At 37.0% G+C, this 19,917-nt stretch overlaps 1 protein-coding gene across 3 annotated transcripts in view; it reads left to right on the top strand.

Annotated features, from left to right (window-relative positions):
* The first annotated feature begins 602 nt into the window (after positions 1 to 602).
* The window catches only part of cobll1b (cordon-bleu WH2 repeat protein-like 1b), a 39,713-nt gene continuing 20,398 nt past the window's right edge, over positions 603 to 19,917 (top strand). Inside the window, exons 1-3 of one of the 3 annotated variants that reach the window (XM_046844779.1) lie at positions 603 to 887; positions 1,180 to 1,274; positions 19,475 to 19,642. In XM_046844779.1, the coding sequence (XP_046700735.1) occupies positions 1,204 to 1,274; positions 19,475 to 19,642 (239 nt within the window). In that variant the 5' untranslated portion in view covers positions 603 to 887; positions 1,180 to 1,203. Of the gene's footprint in view, positions 982 to 1,179; positions 1,275 to 11,499; positions 11,728 to 19,474; positions 19,643 to 19,917 lie in introns of those variants that run through there. The other 2 variants (XM_046844778.1, XM_046844780.1) reach the window with 2 other exon arrangements.

The raw sequence follows: 19,917 nt of genomic DNA, 5'->3' as shown, positions 1-19,917 counted from the left end.
ACAAATCACACTATTATACAACAGTTTCTCAGGTTTTTAAGGTCTTGTTACTCAACTGTTCAGCAAAGTTTTCAGTCCTGCGAAACTAATAAAAAAAATCTCACATAAATACCATGAAAAAACATGAAAATGTAGAGTGCAGTGAGGCTCCATGCCAATAACTTTACTCTAGACCAAAGTCGTGCTACAACCTTTTGATCACAAGATGTCGCTGTTGTGCCAGAAATTCACCTAAATCTTTATATGGGACAAACGTGACGAGCAACCCTTTCCGTTTTCACGAAACTTTTCCTGTATTTGCATATGGGCTTTATTCGAGTCAGGTTTGCGAGAACTTTTATTGAAACGTATTTTCCTATATTACACCGTGTTAGATGCACAAACATCGGAAAGTTGTTTTTTTGAAGAGTGCATGAAAAGTGTGACATTTCGAGATGTCCATAAGCAGTGAATTTATATGGAGATGAAGGCGCGCATAAGCAGTGACACTGCTGGCATGCATTGGCTGCTCCTCTGTGTGTCCTGCATATTGTTCGTGCTTGTGTGTGGGCTTTAAACTCTGGGGCATTATGCACTGGTCATCTCTGCTGGGGCGGAGAATACGACCCCCTTTCCCAGTACATGTGCCGCGTGGACGCGTTGAGAAAAGCGCCTGTGTCAGAGAAGAGCGCAGGGGGGCGCGTACACACACACACACACACACACACGGTCCATCGTGTCATTACTGGAATATGTACTCTGCTGTCTTCCTTCCAGTGCAGAGCTAAAGACCAAGTGTGTGCAGGCGGGGATCCGAAACAGAGGAGCGACTGTTGAGTGGGCCGGGACTGCAAGAGGGTTTCAAAGGGAATGAGTGAATGATGTGGAAAGAAGTTGGTCAGAGAAGTGTAAGTGTTTTATGGTTCATGTAAGTGGCATTTTAATGAACGGGGAGAGACTGATGCGCGTTGAGAAGCGTACTGAGGATCTAGGAGGAGCCGGGTAAGTTTTCTAACGTGTCCCATATTTTCTTTGCTAATTCAAGTTATGCTCATTAGAATATTTCCCCCATCACTAACACTGTAGCTCAGCTCACTATTCCTGCCGGGTTGCATTTTCTTTTTAAAAACAAGTTGCGCAGTCAAGAAAGTGTGTGTGTGTGCGTGCTGTTCTTCTTTCAGACTTATTTTTGTTTTGCAGTCTGGCTGAGTTTCTGTAAAAGGCATGCAGCCGAGCAGAAGAATGGATGGAGATGCTTGTCAGGACGCCCAACACAGCCGGTCAATGCACAGACGGTAGACAACTTTTTTTTGTACTCATTTAATGTCCTGTCATCTGGACACATTGTGGTGTAATGCACAGCCTCTCATTTCGGTTCTTAGAAACGCCCATGCTTGATATTTTGTTGCAGCTCCTAACACACCTGAGCAAAGTAATCAGCTGTCTACAGCAGGGTGGAGGCACACTGGCATGACCAGGATTTACCCAGGGATTTTATTAGAGTGGTAGTAAAAAAAGGTGGGGCAAATAAAATACTAATCCAGCTTTAGTCTCTACTCTATGGCAGAGTAGGCAGACCAGTAAACAACAGGATGTTTCAAAATAACAACAAAGTAATATCTAACACAACAGTAGACTAATGAAACAATGGGTTATGAATTCACTATTATTCACGAATTGTACCTAATTTTGCAACAACAAAAAAATGCTTCCGAATAAAGTGTTTGTTGTTAAATAGTGTTTGCTTACCTTGTTTCTACCTTTCCTGGACTTTGCTGGACACCCATTGTTTGTGAATTTCATCCTGGCCAGGTGGAACAGAAATAAAATGACCCCCGAGCCCCTGGACTAGTTGCTTACTGCCACCTGTGGTTCTGCACTATATATTGTTATTAATGATCACATCTCTTGGTCCAGATATTTCAGCATGTTTAGCATGTATGACTGGTGTTTTGATGATTAGGTTATAATCTTTTACCCCTAAAACTTCCATGACCCTTCTATGGATTTATCATAATTGAAAGTAGTTACTAAATGATATATGAAATAACTATATTACAAACCGGGATTTAGGGGGTTAATATACTGTTGGTCTTGCAAAGCAACATATCCATTGCAAAGCATAGTATAATTTCAGTCACAATATGTATCCATAATAATTGCAATATGGTGTTTTATCCAGCATACTTTTGCAGTGCAATTCTAGCTTTCTACATTGGAAATTGCAATTGATGTTTCAGTGTTCTGTATGTATTAACAAAACCTATTACATATCTGTCTTTGCTTCAACACTTAATTTGACAAAACGATCTATTTCCAACAAGGTAGCAGACCTTTCAATGTGAGGTCTACTGTAAGGAAAAGACACTGCAATGACATAATTCACATATTCAAATAACATGCTCAATATTTTGTTTATGGATTAAGACCTAAAGGTGTAAAGCCTCAAAATGGAAAGAAATGGCTTCAGCATATAATCAAATACACTGTTATCATCAGTCAATTTGTTTTCTTTGTCTTTAAGTCTGTTACACATTTCTGACTCTCACACATGCATAAACAAAACTTGTCAGTGAGGTCAAGAGTGTTCAAAGATAACTCTATAAAGTGGTGTGAATGTTTGTTGTGCAACATTATCTGGTCATGTTGCTGTTTCTAGCTTTAATTAACATCCCAGTTTCTGCAGGCTTTTACACAACCTTTGACTTTTCCCTGTTTCCTGCCCCAATGCAGAGCAAAGGGAGATCATGGGAAACAGACCATATGGAAGAGAGGCAGGAATAATGGCATTACATCCAGTGTAGTTCTTTTAGCTTGTCCATATTCAGGAAAATAACCTTTAATTAAGCTTCTAAGATATGTCTTATTTAATGGAAAATAATTTCTACAAAGATGGTCAGAAATCACACAACTTCTTGTTTATACAGGAAGTGCACACGGCAGATAATATTGTTAGCATTCCAATAGACCAAAGAAGCTGAATGAAGCATTATCTACATGAAGAAGATATGATTTCAAACGCTTGGAGGTGAAGTTGGCTGAATAATTCAACATTTATGGTCATAAATACAAGTCAGTATGTTTGTAATTAATGCTCAGGTTCAGCTTGCTGAGAATGAAGTAAGCTGTTAGCAGTTCAGTAGCTGGAAGCATGTTTTCTGGGAGTGGCTTTCAAACGGCTGTCACTCTATGAAGTTTATCCAGAAAGACTAGAAATGCTATTTTAGTTTTGCTATTTGTCATGTGAATTGTTGATTATATTTGTTGTCAGAAATGGGTCATACATTTTTAGAGAAACCACTCCTTTTATGCTTTGTCTATTCTTTCCTATATGTCCACCTCTATCATTGTCAGTCCACTGTAAAGAGGAGGTTTTAGATGTTTTCATAAGAATCTACTTTTGTTTGTAGAAATGTCTGATGTTCATTGTCAGGGGACTTCTAGTGGGAGAAAGAGATTTTGTAACACATGCCCTAATTGGCAAGGAGATGAATGTGTAATATGGGTACAGAGCTTTGGTGCCTTTGGAACTACTACCCAATGCTGACTATGGTGAAACTATGTGGAAATCCAAACAGGCCTTAGTCATCCAGCTTAGTCTGTGCTGCACTACCGCACACACACTCCTGTCGGTGCTGCTTCCAGGTCAGCGTCTTTTGATGACTGGGTTTTCTAAAATCAAGACAGATTAACTACTGTGCCATCACTTATGTAAGCCCCATGTGTGAAACTTCAGGTGTTGGAAAGGAGTCTGGGTAATGAAATGTATTTCGCACTGCTGGAGCTGGCAGGCTCTCCTGCTCGACAGCTGGTCGTGGAATTTGCCGATGAGAAAGCCAAAAGTGTGGGCTATTGTTCACGTATGATGTCATTTATTCTTTTTCTCAGTACCAAAAGATTACCATGGATACATTTATTTGTGAACTACAGCACAAGGCATTGGGTTACTTGATGATGTTTTCATTTTTAGAATTGTTTGCACATTTTCCGCGTAGTTGTTCACACACATGCTCTAATTCAATAATGTTGACTGCTGTGAACGTGAAGTGGTAAATGTGAGGTAAGAGTAAGAATGTGGAAAATAATCTATTTCTATTTGCACTAAAATTCTAAAAGTGGCAACATCTACAGTTCACGCCTGGCAATAAGGATTATTGACAGTGATGGGGAGACATAAAAACCTACTTTCCTGCCTTTACAGATAAAACAGCAGGCAGACTATCTAAATCATTATGCTCAGTCCAGAAATAAAGGATGATCATTAAAGACAATTACTGTCATCATGACTTGGTACACCGCCACTACTGTAGTGACGTGACAGTAGTTCATTATTGCATATTATTGGTCTATGTTTGAATGGTTGATGAAGCAATTTGTAGCAATGGCCACACAGTTTTAATGAAAAATTCTGACACTGTTGCCTATCTTTGGTTATAGTGGCTCTATTTATTATACATACTATTATGTATTGACCACAGATGAACTTATGGTAGCTCTATTTATTATACATACTAATAACTTATGACCAAATAGTTTTACAATGCACATAATTCCATTGTAACACAATTGTATTAAAGATTTATTGGTTACTTGGTTATTGGTTGCTTTGCGTTAGTGGATGGGATCAGTCTCCTTAGTTTGTACTTTTGCCTCTCCATGGTCTTTATTTTGCTTTGTACCAAGAAAAAAACACATATCGTTGTATTGTCTATTTACATGGACAAGTTTTTGTGGTAAAATAAATGTTTTCTCTCTGACTGCTAGGACTTTCTTGTTAGCATCGATGGCAATTCTGTAGTTAACTATTGATATATTTTGCACTGATTAACAACATTTCTGATAAAATAACAAATGCTAATATAGAAAAATATAATAAAAAAAGATTTTAAAATATGTGATGATTCATAGAAATAATAAAGTTTTATACTCTAGCATCATTCACATTGGTTTTCTGCATGTAAAATCCTACAACACAAGGTTAGGTTGTAGAACACTAAACTATAGTTTCTAAACTTTATATATATAACTATATAAAAAACTATATATTAAAAAACTAGTGAAACTATTGGTTTTTTTTTAGACATTTAGAAAATCTAAAAAAAGATTTTTGCCTGAAGTGTCTGCAGGTCTTTAGTGTCTCTTAAACTTATTTTAAGCACATGGAAAAATTATTTCCAGATCATGAAATATAGGTTTAATATACTAACATAAGTTACAGAGGTGCACGCAAATAAACCTCTTTGGGAATTCTGCAATAATGCTCACTCGGTCTGCACGTGCCATACATCTACAGTACATTCCATATGTCATGACTCCTCCACATACCATAAAGTCATGCACATAGACTTTTCTCCTCCCATCCTCTCTCTCAATAGCCCCATTTAACACCACCAGGTCTGGTACTGTTTTCCTGAGGTATGAAGGAAAACATTTTCATAGACCCCAATGGACCCTAAAATAGAGTGTAAATGTATGTGTGTTCTTCTGTTCTGCTCAAGGTGTTGATGCTCATTCTGTTTTACTCGGATGTCTGAGCAGAATTACAAGGTTCTATGCTGAATTCTCTTGCCTTTGGAAGCAAAGAAATCTAGTAGACGTTTATTATAATAAATATGATTTTTTTGGGGGGGGAATAACTTAGTGTTAATTAGAGGGGAAGAAGGTTTTATTTTGGGAGAAAATGAGGTGACATTAGTCCAGACTGGGCTGTTTGTGTTGCGCTGTTGGATGCAGAATAATGAATGTAAAGCTAGGTAGCATTACACATGGTCTGGATGGAAATTATAGGGTTTCAGAAAAAGACACAGCTAATAACTACATTCTTAAAGATGCCATGTGTGATTTTAACGTGTGCTTAAATTCCTTGTGTGTGACGTGTGTTTTTTGGCAGCACTACAAGAGCCTGTGATTTATCTCATGTATCTGTACAACCCGCTTAGCAGTAAATACACATACACACACATGCCTAGCCTAAACCTTACTTATAATTATTAGAGTTGCAAGTGAATCCTACATTGATACAAAGAGAACATAGGAAACAATATAGTAGCCCTGGAGATGTCAGGTGACAGTGTGTCCCCATAAATAATTTGTGTTGAATGTGTGGTTGGCAAGCATGATTTTCAGTTGTTCATGTATATTGTCATGCAGGCAAGCATTTTCTGTTCAAAATGTGAATTTATTTACTGTATATTACAAACGTTTGAAGTAAATCGTGTATATAGTGGAACAAGTGGTATCCTTGTGGAGCTGAGTATTAGGAAAAGTAATAATTATCTGTATGTCTATATTTTGTCCCATTCCTATGACCAAAAATACACATTACTGTTTGATCCAATTACACTAATTTGGTATTTTAGTATAAAAACCGTCCTAGTGAACTGTGGAATTTTGTCTGTTCTGTGTTTTCATTTGAAGCCACTAAGCATGTGATCTGCTACTAGCTGCAGTTTCTTGGGCACACACAATGCACCTTTGTCTTTAAAGAAAGGATGCTGTGTAATGGTTGTAATTATGACTCTAGACGCAATAGTGTTTTTTTTTCCCGCATCAATGTAAATGTTGGCTTTTTACTAACATACTTTTATTTGGACATGTTTCCTCCCCTATTGACTGACAAATAGTTATTTTAAGGCATGTGTTTGTTGGGAGTCTTTAGTGTAGCACAAAGAACATCTGATTGTAGTTGGCTTATCTTGTAAACACATGATATTTGAGTTAATTTCTGATTGGAACATGTTTCCTGCTGCTTCTTTATCTAAAGCCTTGGCAGATACTCTAACCAGTATCCAGAGAGATTTTGTGTGTGTGTGTGTGTGTGTGTGTGTGTGTGTGTGTGTGTGTGTGTGTGTGAGAGAGAGAGAGAGAGAGAGAGAGAGAGACCAAGATTTCAGCTGGCCTTGGCTTGTTGTGTCTGTGTATGTGCTGGGAACTTAGTGTGCAGGATGTATTAGGCCCAGGAGAAGACACGGGTGAATGACAGGGTGGCCGTCCATCAGGGAGAGACCCATTTTTGACCTTAACCGGATGCTACATTACAAGACAATTCATTGAAACCTCTCCTTAAAAATGAGCATGAACAGATCTCTCTGGAGAAACAATGTTAATGCTGGATATTGTATTCATACCCAGCAAATGGAAGATATGATTTAATACTTACAGTGCGAGAGATACAAAATACATGATATTATCCATTTCGGAATCAGAGTATAATGACCTCTGCCTGCACTTGTGTAATGTGAATCCTAGTGGTGATCGCCTACTACAAATTCTCTACTTAACCTAATTCATTCTTTCTGTGAACTCTATTTGCACCTTCAGATTTAGCATTTAAATCCAATGTATTGCTTTCAAAATAGAAAGAACCTTAGATCTCTGCCCTCAATGCCCCAATTTGTATCGCATTATTTACTGAGTGGAATGGACTGATTGATATCACAGAGCTGTTGTAGAGGCGGATATAAGTATGTGTGTATTTTGTAATCTCGCTGAGATTATCTCTCCTCCGTGAGAGTGAGAAAGTGCTAGTAGGGTTTTGGGGGGAGCAGAGGGGTGCAGTGTGGGAAAAAAAGGATTTTGTTTTGGTAAAATAAGGGGGGATGCACAGAGGACATGGTGGTTTCACATACAGAATGTCTATCTCTCATCCTCTTCCTTTCTCTCTCTCTCTCTCTCTCTCTCTCTCTCTCTCTCTCTCTCTCTCTCTCTTGCTTTTCTCTCTTTTACCCCCCCTCATGCACACAGTGTTATTGGAGTAATGGTCTTCCCAGACTTTCCCTAAGAAGCCTCTGTTTACTGTTAGTGACCTTTCTTACAATATTACCAGCTGTGGCCCTGGCTCTGGGCTTTGTCTTTCCATTGGGAATATCTCTATCTTTATTACACACACTCCTCTGCTGCCTTACCTCCTGTCAAATATCCGGCTTTATAACTATACATATAAAGGTTTCAAAACACAACAGTATTACACACATCACTGAAACCTGCCATAGCAGCCAAAGCTTTTCTGAAAGACTAGATTTTGCTTAAAAGCAATGGAAATGAAATAGTATTTGTTCAAAAAATGCTGCTCTGTTTAGCAATCCCAAAAACGTGTGGTCATTGCACCTTGCACGCAGCTTTGTCGACAGACCTCTTCAGCACAGCATGTTTTTAACATTGCCCCCTTTTTTTTCTAAAGGAGACAGGAAAACTAGCAAGATCAACATTGTCCTGCAGACTGGGGCGAGGGGAATGGAAACTACTGAAGAACAAAAAGACCCCACTAACCATGTAGTTGTGCTTTACTCGCACTCTGGATAAGAGAGCAACCGCTGTGATCTCAAGGTCACCCCTTCCTGCCTTTATGCTTTGCCGCTCTCTATTCAGCTTGCTGAACAAAACTTTCCACACTGCAAACAATGATTCAGAAGTCCAAACAGCCTGCTCCATGAAATACGTTAAATATTATTTTTTGTGTAAACTCCAGTGAGATTATGGGTCATGTTTGAACATGAGGGTGTAATCTCTTCTTAAAGGATTAGCGTGTTAAGAGGATACAAATACTTTTTTTTACCTCCCCCTCCTTTTTTTGGTTAATTGATTATTTCGGTGATATTCATTCTTTTCTTGTATTCTTCTTATTTCAGCACTGACAGTCTGAATTACATCTACATCTACAAAAGTTATGTATAACCAAGTATAACAATCTAAATAAAGTAAGCAAAATAAACATGGAAGATATGTCTCTATTACACTATGAAAATGTGTACAGTGTAAAATATGCTGTGACTATAGCTGTATATAAAGCAAATCCCAATGTTGACTGTGTATTTGATGATAGGTACAGTATACTGATATGGCGGTAAATTTCCATTGCTGATTTCCTTGTTTGCACTTTGTGGAATAAAGCAGAGTGGGTGTTGCTGACTAGCTCAGACATTAGCTCATTCAGCCAAACTCTGAAGGCTTTTGGTTATATATCAGTGCAACAAGTTCAATATAAAATATAATGAATAGTAACAGCAGCTGAGTGAGACTGAAGATGATGCGGCTGGCTGCATATACTCTCCCACAGTTTCTCTCTGCCTGGTTGCCTTCGTGATCAATGTGTCAGCAGCCCATCTGTCTACAGGTTTAAAGAGCTACAGCTGGCTTGGCCCAGCTTAGTTCATCCAACGCTTTTTCCTGAGCTGTCCAAGCATCATCTTGTTATTCTGCACACATCACAAATACCGGCCTTCACAGACCATGCTTAAAACATATATGCTGTACAGTGGATGTCAAACCAATCGAACCAAATAGTAATTCAGCACCTTATTATATAAATAACAATAAAGATGCGTACTGGATCCTGGATCAGGGTGGTACGCTGGCACATCAGTTTGTTAACCCGGTCCTGGGTTCCTCTAGCTACTCTGGTTTCCACCTCCCAGATCCATGCTGGCTACTCTAAATTCCTCTGGGTGTGTATATTTGTGTATGACCTGTAATGGTCTAGCATCCTTGTTCTTCTTCATCTATTGTTCCTGGGCTAGACCACTGACCAGCCTGACCACAAAGTGTCTACTGTAGATTTATAACGAATGTATTAGAGCTTGGTACATTCACAGCATTAGATTAAATACACCTTAGGTACTACAAAGCAATTCACAAATCAGTACAATATATTTTAAAGAGTTGACATTGTATGCACATTTTATTAGACCTATAGACTTGAATTACACAGTGTTATGGATGAAACTGTTATTGTGGTACTGTAATTAGTACTATTTCTTAAGTCAGAACTGTTGTTTTGTGAGACTGCAAATAAAATAAATCTTCTTTGAGAAGCTATGAGTCCTGGCCGGTTATAACTTTATTTAATTTATGTTTTGGTTAAGTACTGGTTATTTAGTTTTATGATACATTTTTCAAACTATGATTCATTTAATTCCACTTGATTTATAAAGAATTTTTGAACACTAGACATAAAAATAATTTTAAAGAAATCCAGGCATATATTTACATTCTTAGTGAGCAGAGGCAACAATGTCAAATAAATCCATGAGGAATACATTTTGAGAAGAACCAGATGCAAGTAGAAACCCATTGTTTCTGAGTGACAAAAAAACAACAACCATATTTATTGTGTTAAAATAACCTTTTGGTATCATATATGAACAATTGTCCTAGGAGAACTACAGGAAAGTCTTTTTATGATTATAGTATCAGCGCTTAGACAGCACAACTCTGCCATATGCCAATGTGATAATACAAGAAAGAAAGGGTGATGCATAAACTGTCTGACCAGCCACAGCAGCTGTATCTGTATTCAGAGAACAATGACTGATTACAATGACTATTTGGCTCATATGATTTTAAACTTGTCTTGTCTAATTGGTGATCATTAAATCAGCCATCGAAACAGAGGGTAATTAATCCACTCAGATGGTGTTGTTTGTTGATGGGCTATTCAGATATCAAGCCTGTCAACTTTGCACTTCAAAAGCACAGGCTGGGTAAATTCATCTTTTTGTCACATGATTTAATTACACCACTGGGGCCCAACATGCCTGCACAGGAATGTGAGTACATACATCATGCTGTTGCAGTGAAGTGAAGAGTACGGCTTTTCAGTTTCAGTTCTCAGAGACGAAATTTATCTTCACACTTCAGCTTTATCACGTTATATTGTGTGTGATAGTCAGATTGTATATATTTATGTAATGGTTCAATTGAAGGATGGGTATGGGTTTGATGGTAGCCTAAGTGACAATATATTTATCGAGTGTACACCAGTTGGATCTTGCATATCAGCATATAAGAACAGTCAAACAATACAAAATGCACATTCAATAATACTTGTAAAAATTATCAGTAATAAGGGGTTTTCTAATGTCTAGCCATTTGAGCTTTACTCAAAATAATAATTTTAATAATATTAAAGATTATTTGCTTCTTTGCTTGTACTTGCCAACAGAAAGGTTTTTCAGTTCATCTTTTTACTTAGGCTTTAGCCCACCCTAAAAAGGCATCCTAGTAATGCCTCTTGTAATGACCAGTTTTGCCTGAGTGCTCATGGAGTCCTAGATGGAATGCATATCTCCGCCTATATTATTTGAAATTGAGAAAAACGTGACATGGTTAGACTAAAATGAAGCAATACAGTTTGATTTTATTTTGTATTATTACTTGTTAACAACAGCAGCCTTGTAGGTTTAGTGCAAACTAAAAAAGCAGACTTCAGTCATCAAACATGTCTTGGCTGATCAACTACATTCGAGGTAAGGCAGGGGGTGGGGTGTGTGGGGGGGTGCTGGTATTGTGTAAAATTCAGCTGCAAGAATGCACATGCCCATGCTTAGGTGAAACCGCTATAGATAAAGCCTGATTGAATTAGTGCAAGTCCAGCCTCCCTGGTGTCAAACACAATATAATAGATAAGTGTGTTAATGCTGAGAGGGTCACAGCATTGTCATTTATCCACCTTTCACACAGTCAAAGCTGATTACTAGTCTGCTTAGAATTGCTTGAGCTCAGTTACTCTTACACACACTCTCAGACACATGCGCACACATCTTTTCAGCAGTGGAGGAGTTCTCCATGACAGCTGGCTGGAGTGAGAGAGGTATGCGGAGACAAGCTTTCTGATGTCACGAGCAGAGGCGTGGCATTAAGGTAGTACGGTGTGTACAGGCAGTTTGAAGCTGACTGTTTGTGACCTTCCATCTGGATTTGTGGACTATGACAGCTTTGTAAACAGGGGAACATAATCCAGTGGATCAGGAGGTAAGAGAAAATGAATGGGGGGAAAAAACGCTAAAAGATCCTTTGGTGTTTTTATAAGGTTTTGTTTGATTGGCTTCTAGATTGTTTAACTCAAGTATTTATTTTACTCACTGAAAACTGTTAAAGCTACATTGCACTGATTAAGTGGAATACTAGTATGTGTATTACTTTCTTTACATGTCTAAAGACATGCAGAATTGAATACAGAGTATGATAATGTTGAACAAGTTTAACAAAATACTTTATTCTATTTTATTTATATGAAAGAGAATATGATAATTCCCAATGGACTGTTTTGCAATTTTTAACTGTTCCAAAAATACTCTGGGTGTAGTCCGGGAGATTCAGGACAGTTTTGGTGCATTGTTCAAACTCAGAATATAAACCCACCTTTCCTTAGTGGAGCAGTGGTTTACACACTTTACAGAAGCAGTGCAACCGTCAGTTGTTTCACAGCCTTTAGTCCAGAGTATGCTCTAGTATTTGGTCACGACCTTGTCTACACACACACACACACACATATATATATATATATATATATATATATATATATATATATATATATATATATATATATATATATATATATACACTCGAAAAGTAAAATATTTTTTATTTAAATTTAGCTTTTTGCTTTTTCAAAGTTTTCTACAATGGCATGATGTAACGGTATTGATTTCTAACAGTATTTCTAACGTACCAGCTGTAATAATGTGAGCTGGAATGTATGGAATCCACACAAGATCTATTGTTGCCTGCTTTCAATATTTGACCTTAGATACCTTATGCTGGTCTGGATTTCATGAATTTTAATTAATGTATATTTACACAAGATGTGAAAAGTCAAGTCATCTTTGCTGAGTAAGTAATAAAAACATTAATCAGGATCACGGTAGTCACTCCTTAGCCTCCCTCAGTCCTCTCCTACTTTATTAATGTTGTTGAAAATGGGCGGGTTGCCCTGTTCCTCACGGCTAGTGGCTAAAATCAGATCCGTCTTACTGGATGCATGCTTCAGTTGATGAATAGAGGAAGTAATTTAACCTAATAAATGGAATGTAAGGGCTTTTTCCATTCCTGATGAATGAAACCATTATCAGTGATTTTAAGGGCTAGTGGAGACATGAAAATCATGCATTATTCCACCATTCATGGGTGATTAACAGTGGTGACTAGTTCCAAATGCAGAAACAGTAGCACAAGTGGAATAACTAAAGGTATATGCTATGGTGAGGCCTGGATCATATTAATCTCTGAGAGTACATTTCTGCCTCATCACATGATATTTGCTATGCAAATAGCACATAACCCTATGTAGCATAACTTAATGGTTTTTGACCTGAGAGTGAACCTGTCTCTCCTTTCTTAAAGGAATATAGAGCATTTTACAGCTCACTTGTAGAATTTATGTGAAATTTTTTTGATCCTGCAAAATGATTGTTTTGTTGGTAAACTCCTATTCAGTTCCAGAAGCAATAAAGCAATAAACGTCTGATTTGTGTGTTCACCAGTATTCTGGCTTATACTGTTGTGTCGCTTCTTTTCTTTTTAATTCATTAGGGCTGAGCTTATTTCAGGAATAGACTCAGGAATATACCGGTGTATATATATATATATATATATATATATATATATATATATATATATATATATATATATATATATATATATATATAGGGTAAATCATTAGTACTTGTTTGTTGCGTTTATAGGTGTTTGAACGCTGCATGCTCTTAGCAGCTTTCTGCATGCGGTCTTGGCTCCTGAGCCCTTCTTTTAAGGGCATGCAAACTATCTACAGCTGTGCTGCATACTTCTTCCAGCACCAGGTGTTTCTGAAACAAAGCAGGCCCAATGCCCACCAAACATCTGTTACCATATGTTACTGTGGCACTGTGTGCGACGAGCTTAGTTGGCATTGGTACATTCTGTGTAACGGCAAGAAGTACTCAAGCACTTGTGGGCAAAGGGAAACATCCTTTTTATACTGACTGTACAACTTATTGTACTCAGTGAGTATCAGTCATACAATAGTTCTTCACAAGTTCTTGAAATGTCAATAAATCTAATGAGGAAAAAGTGTGAGAAAACTATTTGTCTCATGGCATTGTTTTTTTTTCCCATCAGAGTGTTAATGCCAATTTTCGGTTAGGATTGCTCTGAAATTAGGTGTGTCGGTGATGAATGAGTGTGCAGTGATCAAATCTTGGTGTTAGCCAGTTGGAGCAGGAGCAGGCCTCCGGCACATCAGGCTGGAACATGTCAGGTGTTGAAAAAGCACAATGCCACTGTGTGCAAATAGGGCTTTGTGTGAGGTGCCCCATCACATGTGTATTGCACTTAAATGCCTGTCTGAATATTAGAGCCAGAGGGGTAAACAGAGCTCTTTCACTGAGCAAACTGAACTCATTTACCAAGCACTACCGGGAAGCTTCTATGTCTTTCAGAGGTATTTTTCAAAGTAAACATTTATCATCCAAAGTCTCGATCACTTTTCATCAGTCCACAGAGTCTCTTTGACTCACATGAGTGCAATCATCTCTGCTCTATGATTGTTATTTGACGTTTATTAATGGCAGCAGTTGCGTGCGGGCGTTTGAGGGGAGGGTATTATTTTAGCTAAATTAATAGTGTACGTCATTTCAGTTTAATGCCAGTTTTGCAGTAAAGAGGGTGAGGATTTGTCAAAACTGTGGCTCTTTGGAACTTTACAGAATGAACCTGTGTTTGAGCACGTGTTCAGCCAATAAGACCGCAGAAATTGCGCCATCGTAACCTCTTTTTAGAATCATTATTGCTGACAAATTTAGACAGTGTTTAATTAATATGTTTAATATTTTGTAGATGTACTTATTTATTTGCCGATTTTTTTTTGTTGTTGATCCTTTAGTATAATTAGAATCGTTTTATTATTAAAAAACTATACAACTATAAAATAATCATTTTATTTGTCACATGCCCAGTATGCCAGTAGCATTTAAGAGACGAGAAGAGATCATTTCAGTGAATACAAATAGAGTATAGAATACAATATTACAGTGTGAATGTATGCAGTATTTTCTTAGAGAGCAACTGATGATGAGTCCATACAGTCAAAAGAGCAGTAGAGTTTAACAGTAAGTATTTAGAATACAGTGATACAGTGAGAAATTAGATAACATTTAACATTCTTAAAGTAGCACACAGTTATTTAGTTGTTTGATGGCCTGAAAATAAAAATTGTTGCTCAACTTGTTTGTCTTTGATTGCACCGCCTAGTTTGAAGGCTCCTACTAGATGGAAACGTCCCTGACTGTATTTCATTTAGCTGTAATACCACATTTTGCAGGGCTTGGTCATTTGTGGCAGTTCAGCTGCCAAAACAGACAGTAATGCAGCCACTCTGGACGCTCTCAGTAGGGCAGTGTTGAACTGTGTGAGGGTGTAAAAAAGGGAGAAGATTTATGATCCTCCTTAGGTGTACCACAGTTACAATCAGAATTAAGCATCTGCTGAATTTGTAGCATTTTTAGTGTAGCAAAGTATATTAGGCAACATAAAAAGCTAATTTTAAATTATTTTACTAAAACAGATGTCCTATGCCCACTCTTATACTTACAGCTTTCTTAATTAGCATGGCAGTAAAGAGCATACAAGCCACAGGCTTACCTAATTTCGCTGTTTTATGAGTACCATTTCACTAGAAATCTGGACAAAATGCCATACACACCATGCAATGATTCACACTGTGGAAACTTTGCTTTGTCATTTTTACTTGTTAGCACTGTTCCCAACTTGTTTACATTGCCAGGGAGACGCCGCTGCTAATCAGTATGTGAACTGACACGCCCACGCGGTTATGATCTGAGGAGTTATATATGTATATATATATATATATATATATATATATATATATATATATATATATATATATATATATATGCATAGTACATTTTTAGAACTGAAGACAATTAAAATGGTTTATGTATTCTTTTTATTGTTAATGCTTCTAAGATCCAAATGCCTAGATTGGACTTTATTCCAAAAGTAATTTGTTTCTAGTTATTCGTCTCCTGAAAGCTAAAAAACACACACAAAAGAAAAAGTAATTAAATTTGAACATCCAGGTTTAGAGTTTCATCATCGAACAAATCTGATAGAGGATAGACATGACTGAATTTGTTCAAAAGAACAAGGAAGATTTATTACACAGAAAACCCAGCTCGTAATTTCAGTAGAATATTGGCACAGCCTAATATACAACCAAAGCAACTTTTAGTTGATGTCCTGGTTTAGAAGTCAAACCAGTTTGTCTTCCTGCAGTTAAAACATTGTTATTGTACTGTGACTAGCTGCTGAAGACATTCATCATGCCTAATTTATGTTTGTATTTAAGTTTCCTAAAATAGATGCGTGGAAATAAAGCAGATGTGCAGCACTGCGAGTCTTTGTATCTTGAACACAGCAAATCTACTTGTTCCATAAGTTTCCTGTCTAAAGGTTGAAATGAAATCTAATGTTCTGCTCTTATACTCCTACAAAAATCACGTGTTTGCTTTGGCTTACTTTTTTTCTCACTTTTAGTCAAATTAAAGATAACTTGAAGCCCAAACATATACATGTTCTGGAGCTTTCTGTCCCCAGCAGGAGGATATTTACTTCTCAGTGAAGGACTCTACAGGGATTCCACTAAATCAGATCACAGTCATGTCATTAAAATAATATATAGCACGCTGGAGTTAGCAGATCAGCAGATGTTTCTTTGGAATTTGAGTTATATCTATATGCTACATGTCCAGTTGCTCTTTTGTCATGTTTAGATTATTCAGGCATATCAACCAACTCCTCTGGTCCCCACTGACAGATAAAGTCTGCATTGTTCAACCTTTAAACTAAATATTTCAACAGTAACACAGAGTATTCTATAATCCAGTGTTGTGTTAAATAGCTGGGTTTATCATAAGTATGGTCTTAAAGAAGTTAGCATGGATCTTATTTGTTGTGCTTTCATCAACTGCCCCATTTTTTTTCTTCTTCATCCTCCTAAATAAATCACTTCATTCAAATGTCTTGTAACTTGTTTGTAAGGTGGAGCCAGGCTTTTTCATTTAATAGTGCTTTGGGCTTTGGGTCTTAAATAAAAGATCACTTACAGCCCATTTCACCCAGAGTTTATTCAGATCAGACTGTTTTCTGTAATAAGCCAAAAAGCTCTACAGAGAAAGGAGTCTAGATTTGCGATTAGTCATGTAGATGACATTTGAATTGATTGTGTATATCAAGTTGTAGCAATGTGTAAATAATATCTTTTGTTTCCTGGAATTACCGGCTTGCTCTCAGTCACATGGCCTGTTGACACATACAAAATACATTTCAGTGTTGCACCAAACAGAAAGACTGACCAATACAAAAGCTGAGCATAACTAATACAAGAACTTGCTACTTATTTTAGCAGCAGTTTAAGTTAACCCAGTTACTGAAGCGTGAATGTGCTGCAGATTGTTTACATTTTTTCAAAAAATACAAACTCTGCAACAGTGTTTTGCTAGTTTCAATTACTTAGTTGATTACTTACACCAAAAAGTAATGCGTTACTGTTAAAAGTAACTTTTTAGTTTTTAAAGAATGTTCTTTAACGTTCCCATTAATGCCCTTTTATGCGTTATGGTCTATACAAACACAAAACTGACTTAAACAAAAAGTAATTTTAATACACTATTTTATTAAAGTCAGACCAGCACAAACTGAATATATCACAAGGATTTTTGAAATGAATATCAAAACAAGCTGAATAATATATTCACAATCAAAAATGGCTTCTGCATCATAAATGCTGTTGTGTTAAGCTCTTAAAAATGTTCCTTTCACAGCTTAAGTATGAAAACTATCAACAATGTAGAACACAACACCGGGTTAGCTTCTAGCTTCTAGCTTCGTCGAGGCATGGAGTTTCTCAAGGTGCTGCTATCGCAGTAGATTCGACCTTCAAACCAGAAAGACACAGCTTACATTTGACTAAAAAGTTGTTGTTTTTATGCTCAACTAAACTGAAATAATGAACATATTTTCACTTTGAGAAACTCGTCTTGCTCTCGCCTTGACTCGCCGTTACTGCCGCACAGACCTGAATAAACAGAGACATGCCCACAGTGAGTCTTCTGTGTGTTAACAGTGGTTCATCCACCAATCGTACAATGCGTCGCTGCTGTAAACAGGTTAGACTGTAGGCTACACTTCAGCCAAAATTCATTTATAAAAGTAACGGTCAACGAACCATACGGTAACGGAGTTACTTTATTTTAAAAGTAATGCATTACAGTATTAGTAACTGTCAAAAGTAACTGCGTTACAGTAACGCGTTATTGCCCAACACTGCTCTGCAGTCTATAAATCAAATCTAAGCTATACCATATGCTGTTCATTGTTCATTGAAATGGTGTTCTATGTGACACTTTCCCATGAGTTTGATCTTGAAGCATGACTTAAACATACATACTATCAATATTGTATACATGTAATGTTGGTATGTGTATATTTTGAGGGGCCTCTCTGCATGAGTTTGAATTATATTTGTACTGTATTTGGACCTCACAAAGTATTTCAGTATTAAGGTTATATAAAATATGAGTACTACCCTTAATTGATGGAGATCCCAATTTAAAGCAAAATGATCTAAAGATGAAAACATTGTGTGTGATATATTCTCTTACTGTCCACAAATGCTTAGCTCAGTGGTGGAGTCCAGTCAAGTACTTGATCATTCATCATCAGAGGCCAGACCGCTGCATAAGTTCAGTTCCATACGATATAATAGATTAAACACACTTAATAATTGCTTTTAGCCAAGACACAAGAGATGTGTATTGAAATAATCAGAGCAGTGTCTATACTCTTGTGTATCTCAGGCCAAAATCACATTATTAGCAATCACATTATAATCGATTAATTGGATATAAAAAAAGTATGTTTTGCTTATTATAGATATATAAAATCTGCAGTTCAGCATATTTATTTATGAAAGTGCACTTAAAAATGCAAAGGCCACATTTTGAGTTTAAATATCTTTCATTTGTAAATTTTTTAAAGCTTATAGTGGCTGCTTGTTGAGGTGTGCATTGGGGATTTCTCCTTTGAACAAATTCGCTCATGCTGGGTTGTTTCTTTCTGTAAAAAAAACAAAACCAAAAAAAACATAACAGCATTTGAGTATGTAAAGTGAATCAATTTGTGTAAATCAACATTTGTATTATTTTTAATAATAATTGCAGATGGCAAGTTGACCACCATGCTTAAAAATATTTATATAAAATATAATATAACATTGTGTTGACATTTTTTGTTTAAAAAATAGATATAAGCATTTAGAATATATAATAATATGATTTTGTATAATAATTAAATAATCTATGCATAAATGAAATATACAAACATTGAAAACATTTATTAGGACATAGTAAAGCCGCAGTGAATCACGAACCATTTTTACACGATAAGGATATACAGTTTTTACACGATAAGGATATACAGTTTTTGCTGATGTTTCACCTTCATCTGTGACTTGGGACGTACACTTTTCCTGCTGCCGGTTGACCCTGTTCTCTTCGCTATTTCGCAAGCGGCTGTGTTATCTTGCCATCACACTAACCTGTAACTTGAGCAGCCCAACTAATCGATAACGCAATTCATTGACAAGGAATTTTGTTATTGATTATTTTAGGTTTTATCGATTAGTTGTTGCAGCCCTAAACATTAGCTCTGTCTTTTGTAGGAGGTCATCTAAAAACAAGGCCCCTCTTCCTCCAGCAGTGGTGTCTTCTCGTGCCCCTGCAGTAACACACACTACCATGGAACAGGAGGAAAACATGCTGGAGAAAGAACTGTTACTGACAGTTGTGCTGCCTGAGGGAGTGGAGAAGACCACAATGGTCCATGCCAGGTGAGTCAATCCAGCACTCCTGTATTTTAATTTCCCCTGAAGCCCAATGCAACCTCAAAGACAGTACAGCATTTGCATGGGACTTGTGTGAGAAATTTACAGAAGTGAGACAGTACAGGATTTGAGTTCAGACCTTTTGTTAGTAAAGTTCTCAAGGCTTGAATTTAACTCAGACCAGAGAATGGTCATAAGCGGGGTACTGGGACTGCCACTTGAAAATATGTCAGAAGATTCAGTAGTGCTGTGGAGCTGATCAGTTTCTCCTCAAGATCAGG

This window comes from Silurus meridionalis, chromosome 3 (assembly GCF_014805685.1).
Source record: "Silurus meridionalis isolate SWU-2019-XX chromosome 3, ASM1480568v1, whole genome shotgun sequence".
In the NCBI taxonomy this organism is placed as follows: domain Eukaryota; kingdom Metazoa; phylum Chordata; class Actinopteri; order Siluriformes; family Siluridae; genus Silurus; species Silurus meridionalis.
The sequence above is the reverse complement of the archived record's forward strand: the minus strand, read 5'-3'. Positions and strand labels throughout refer to the sequence as shown.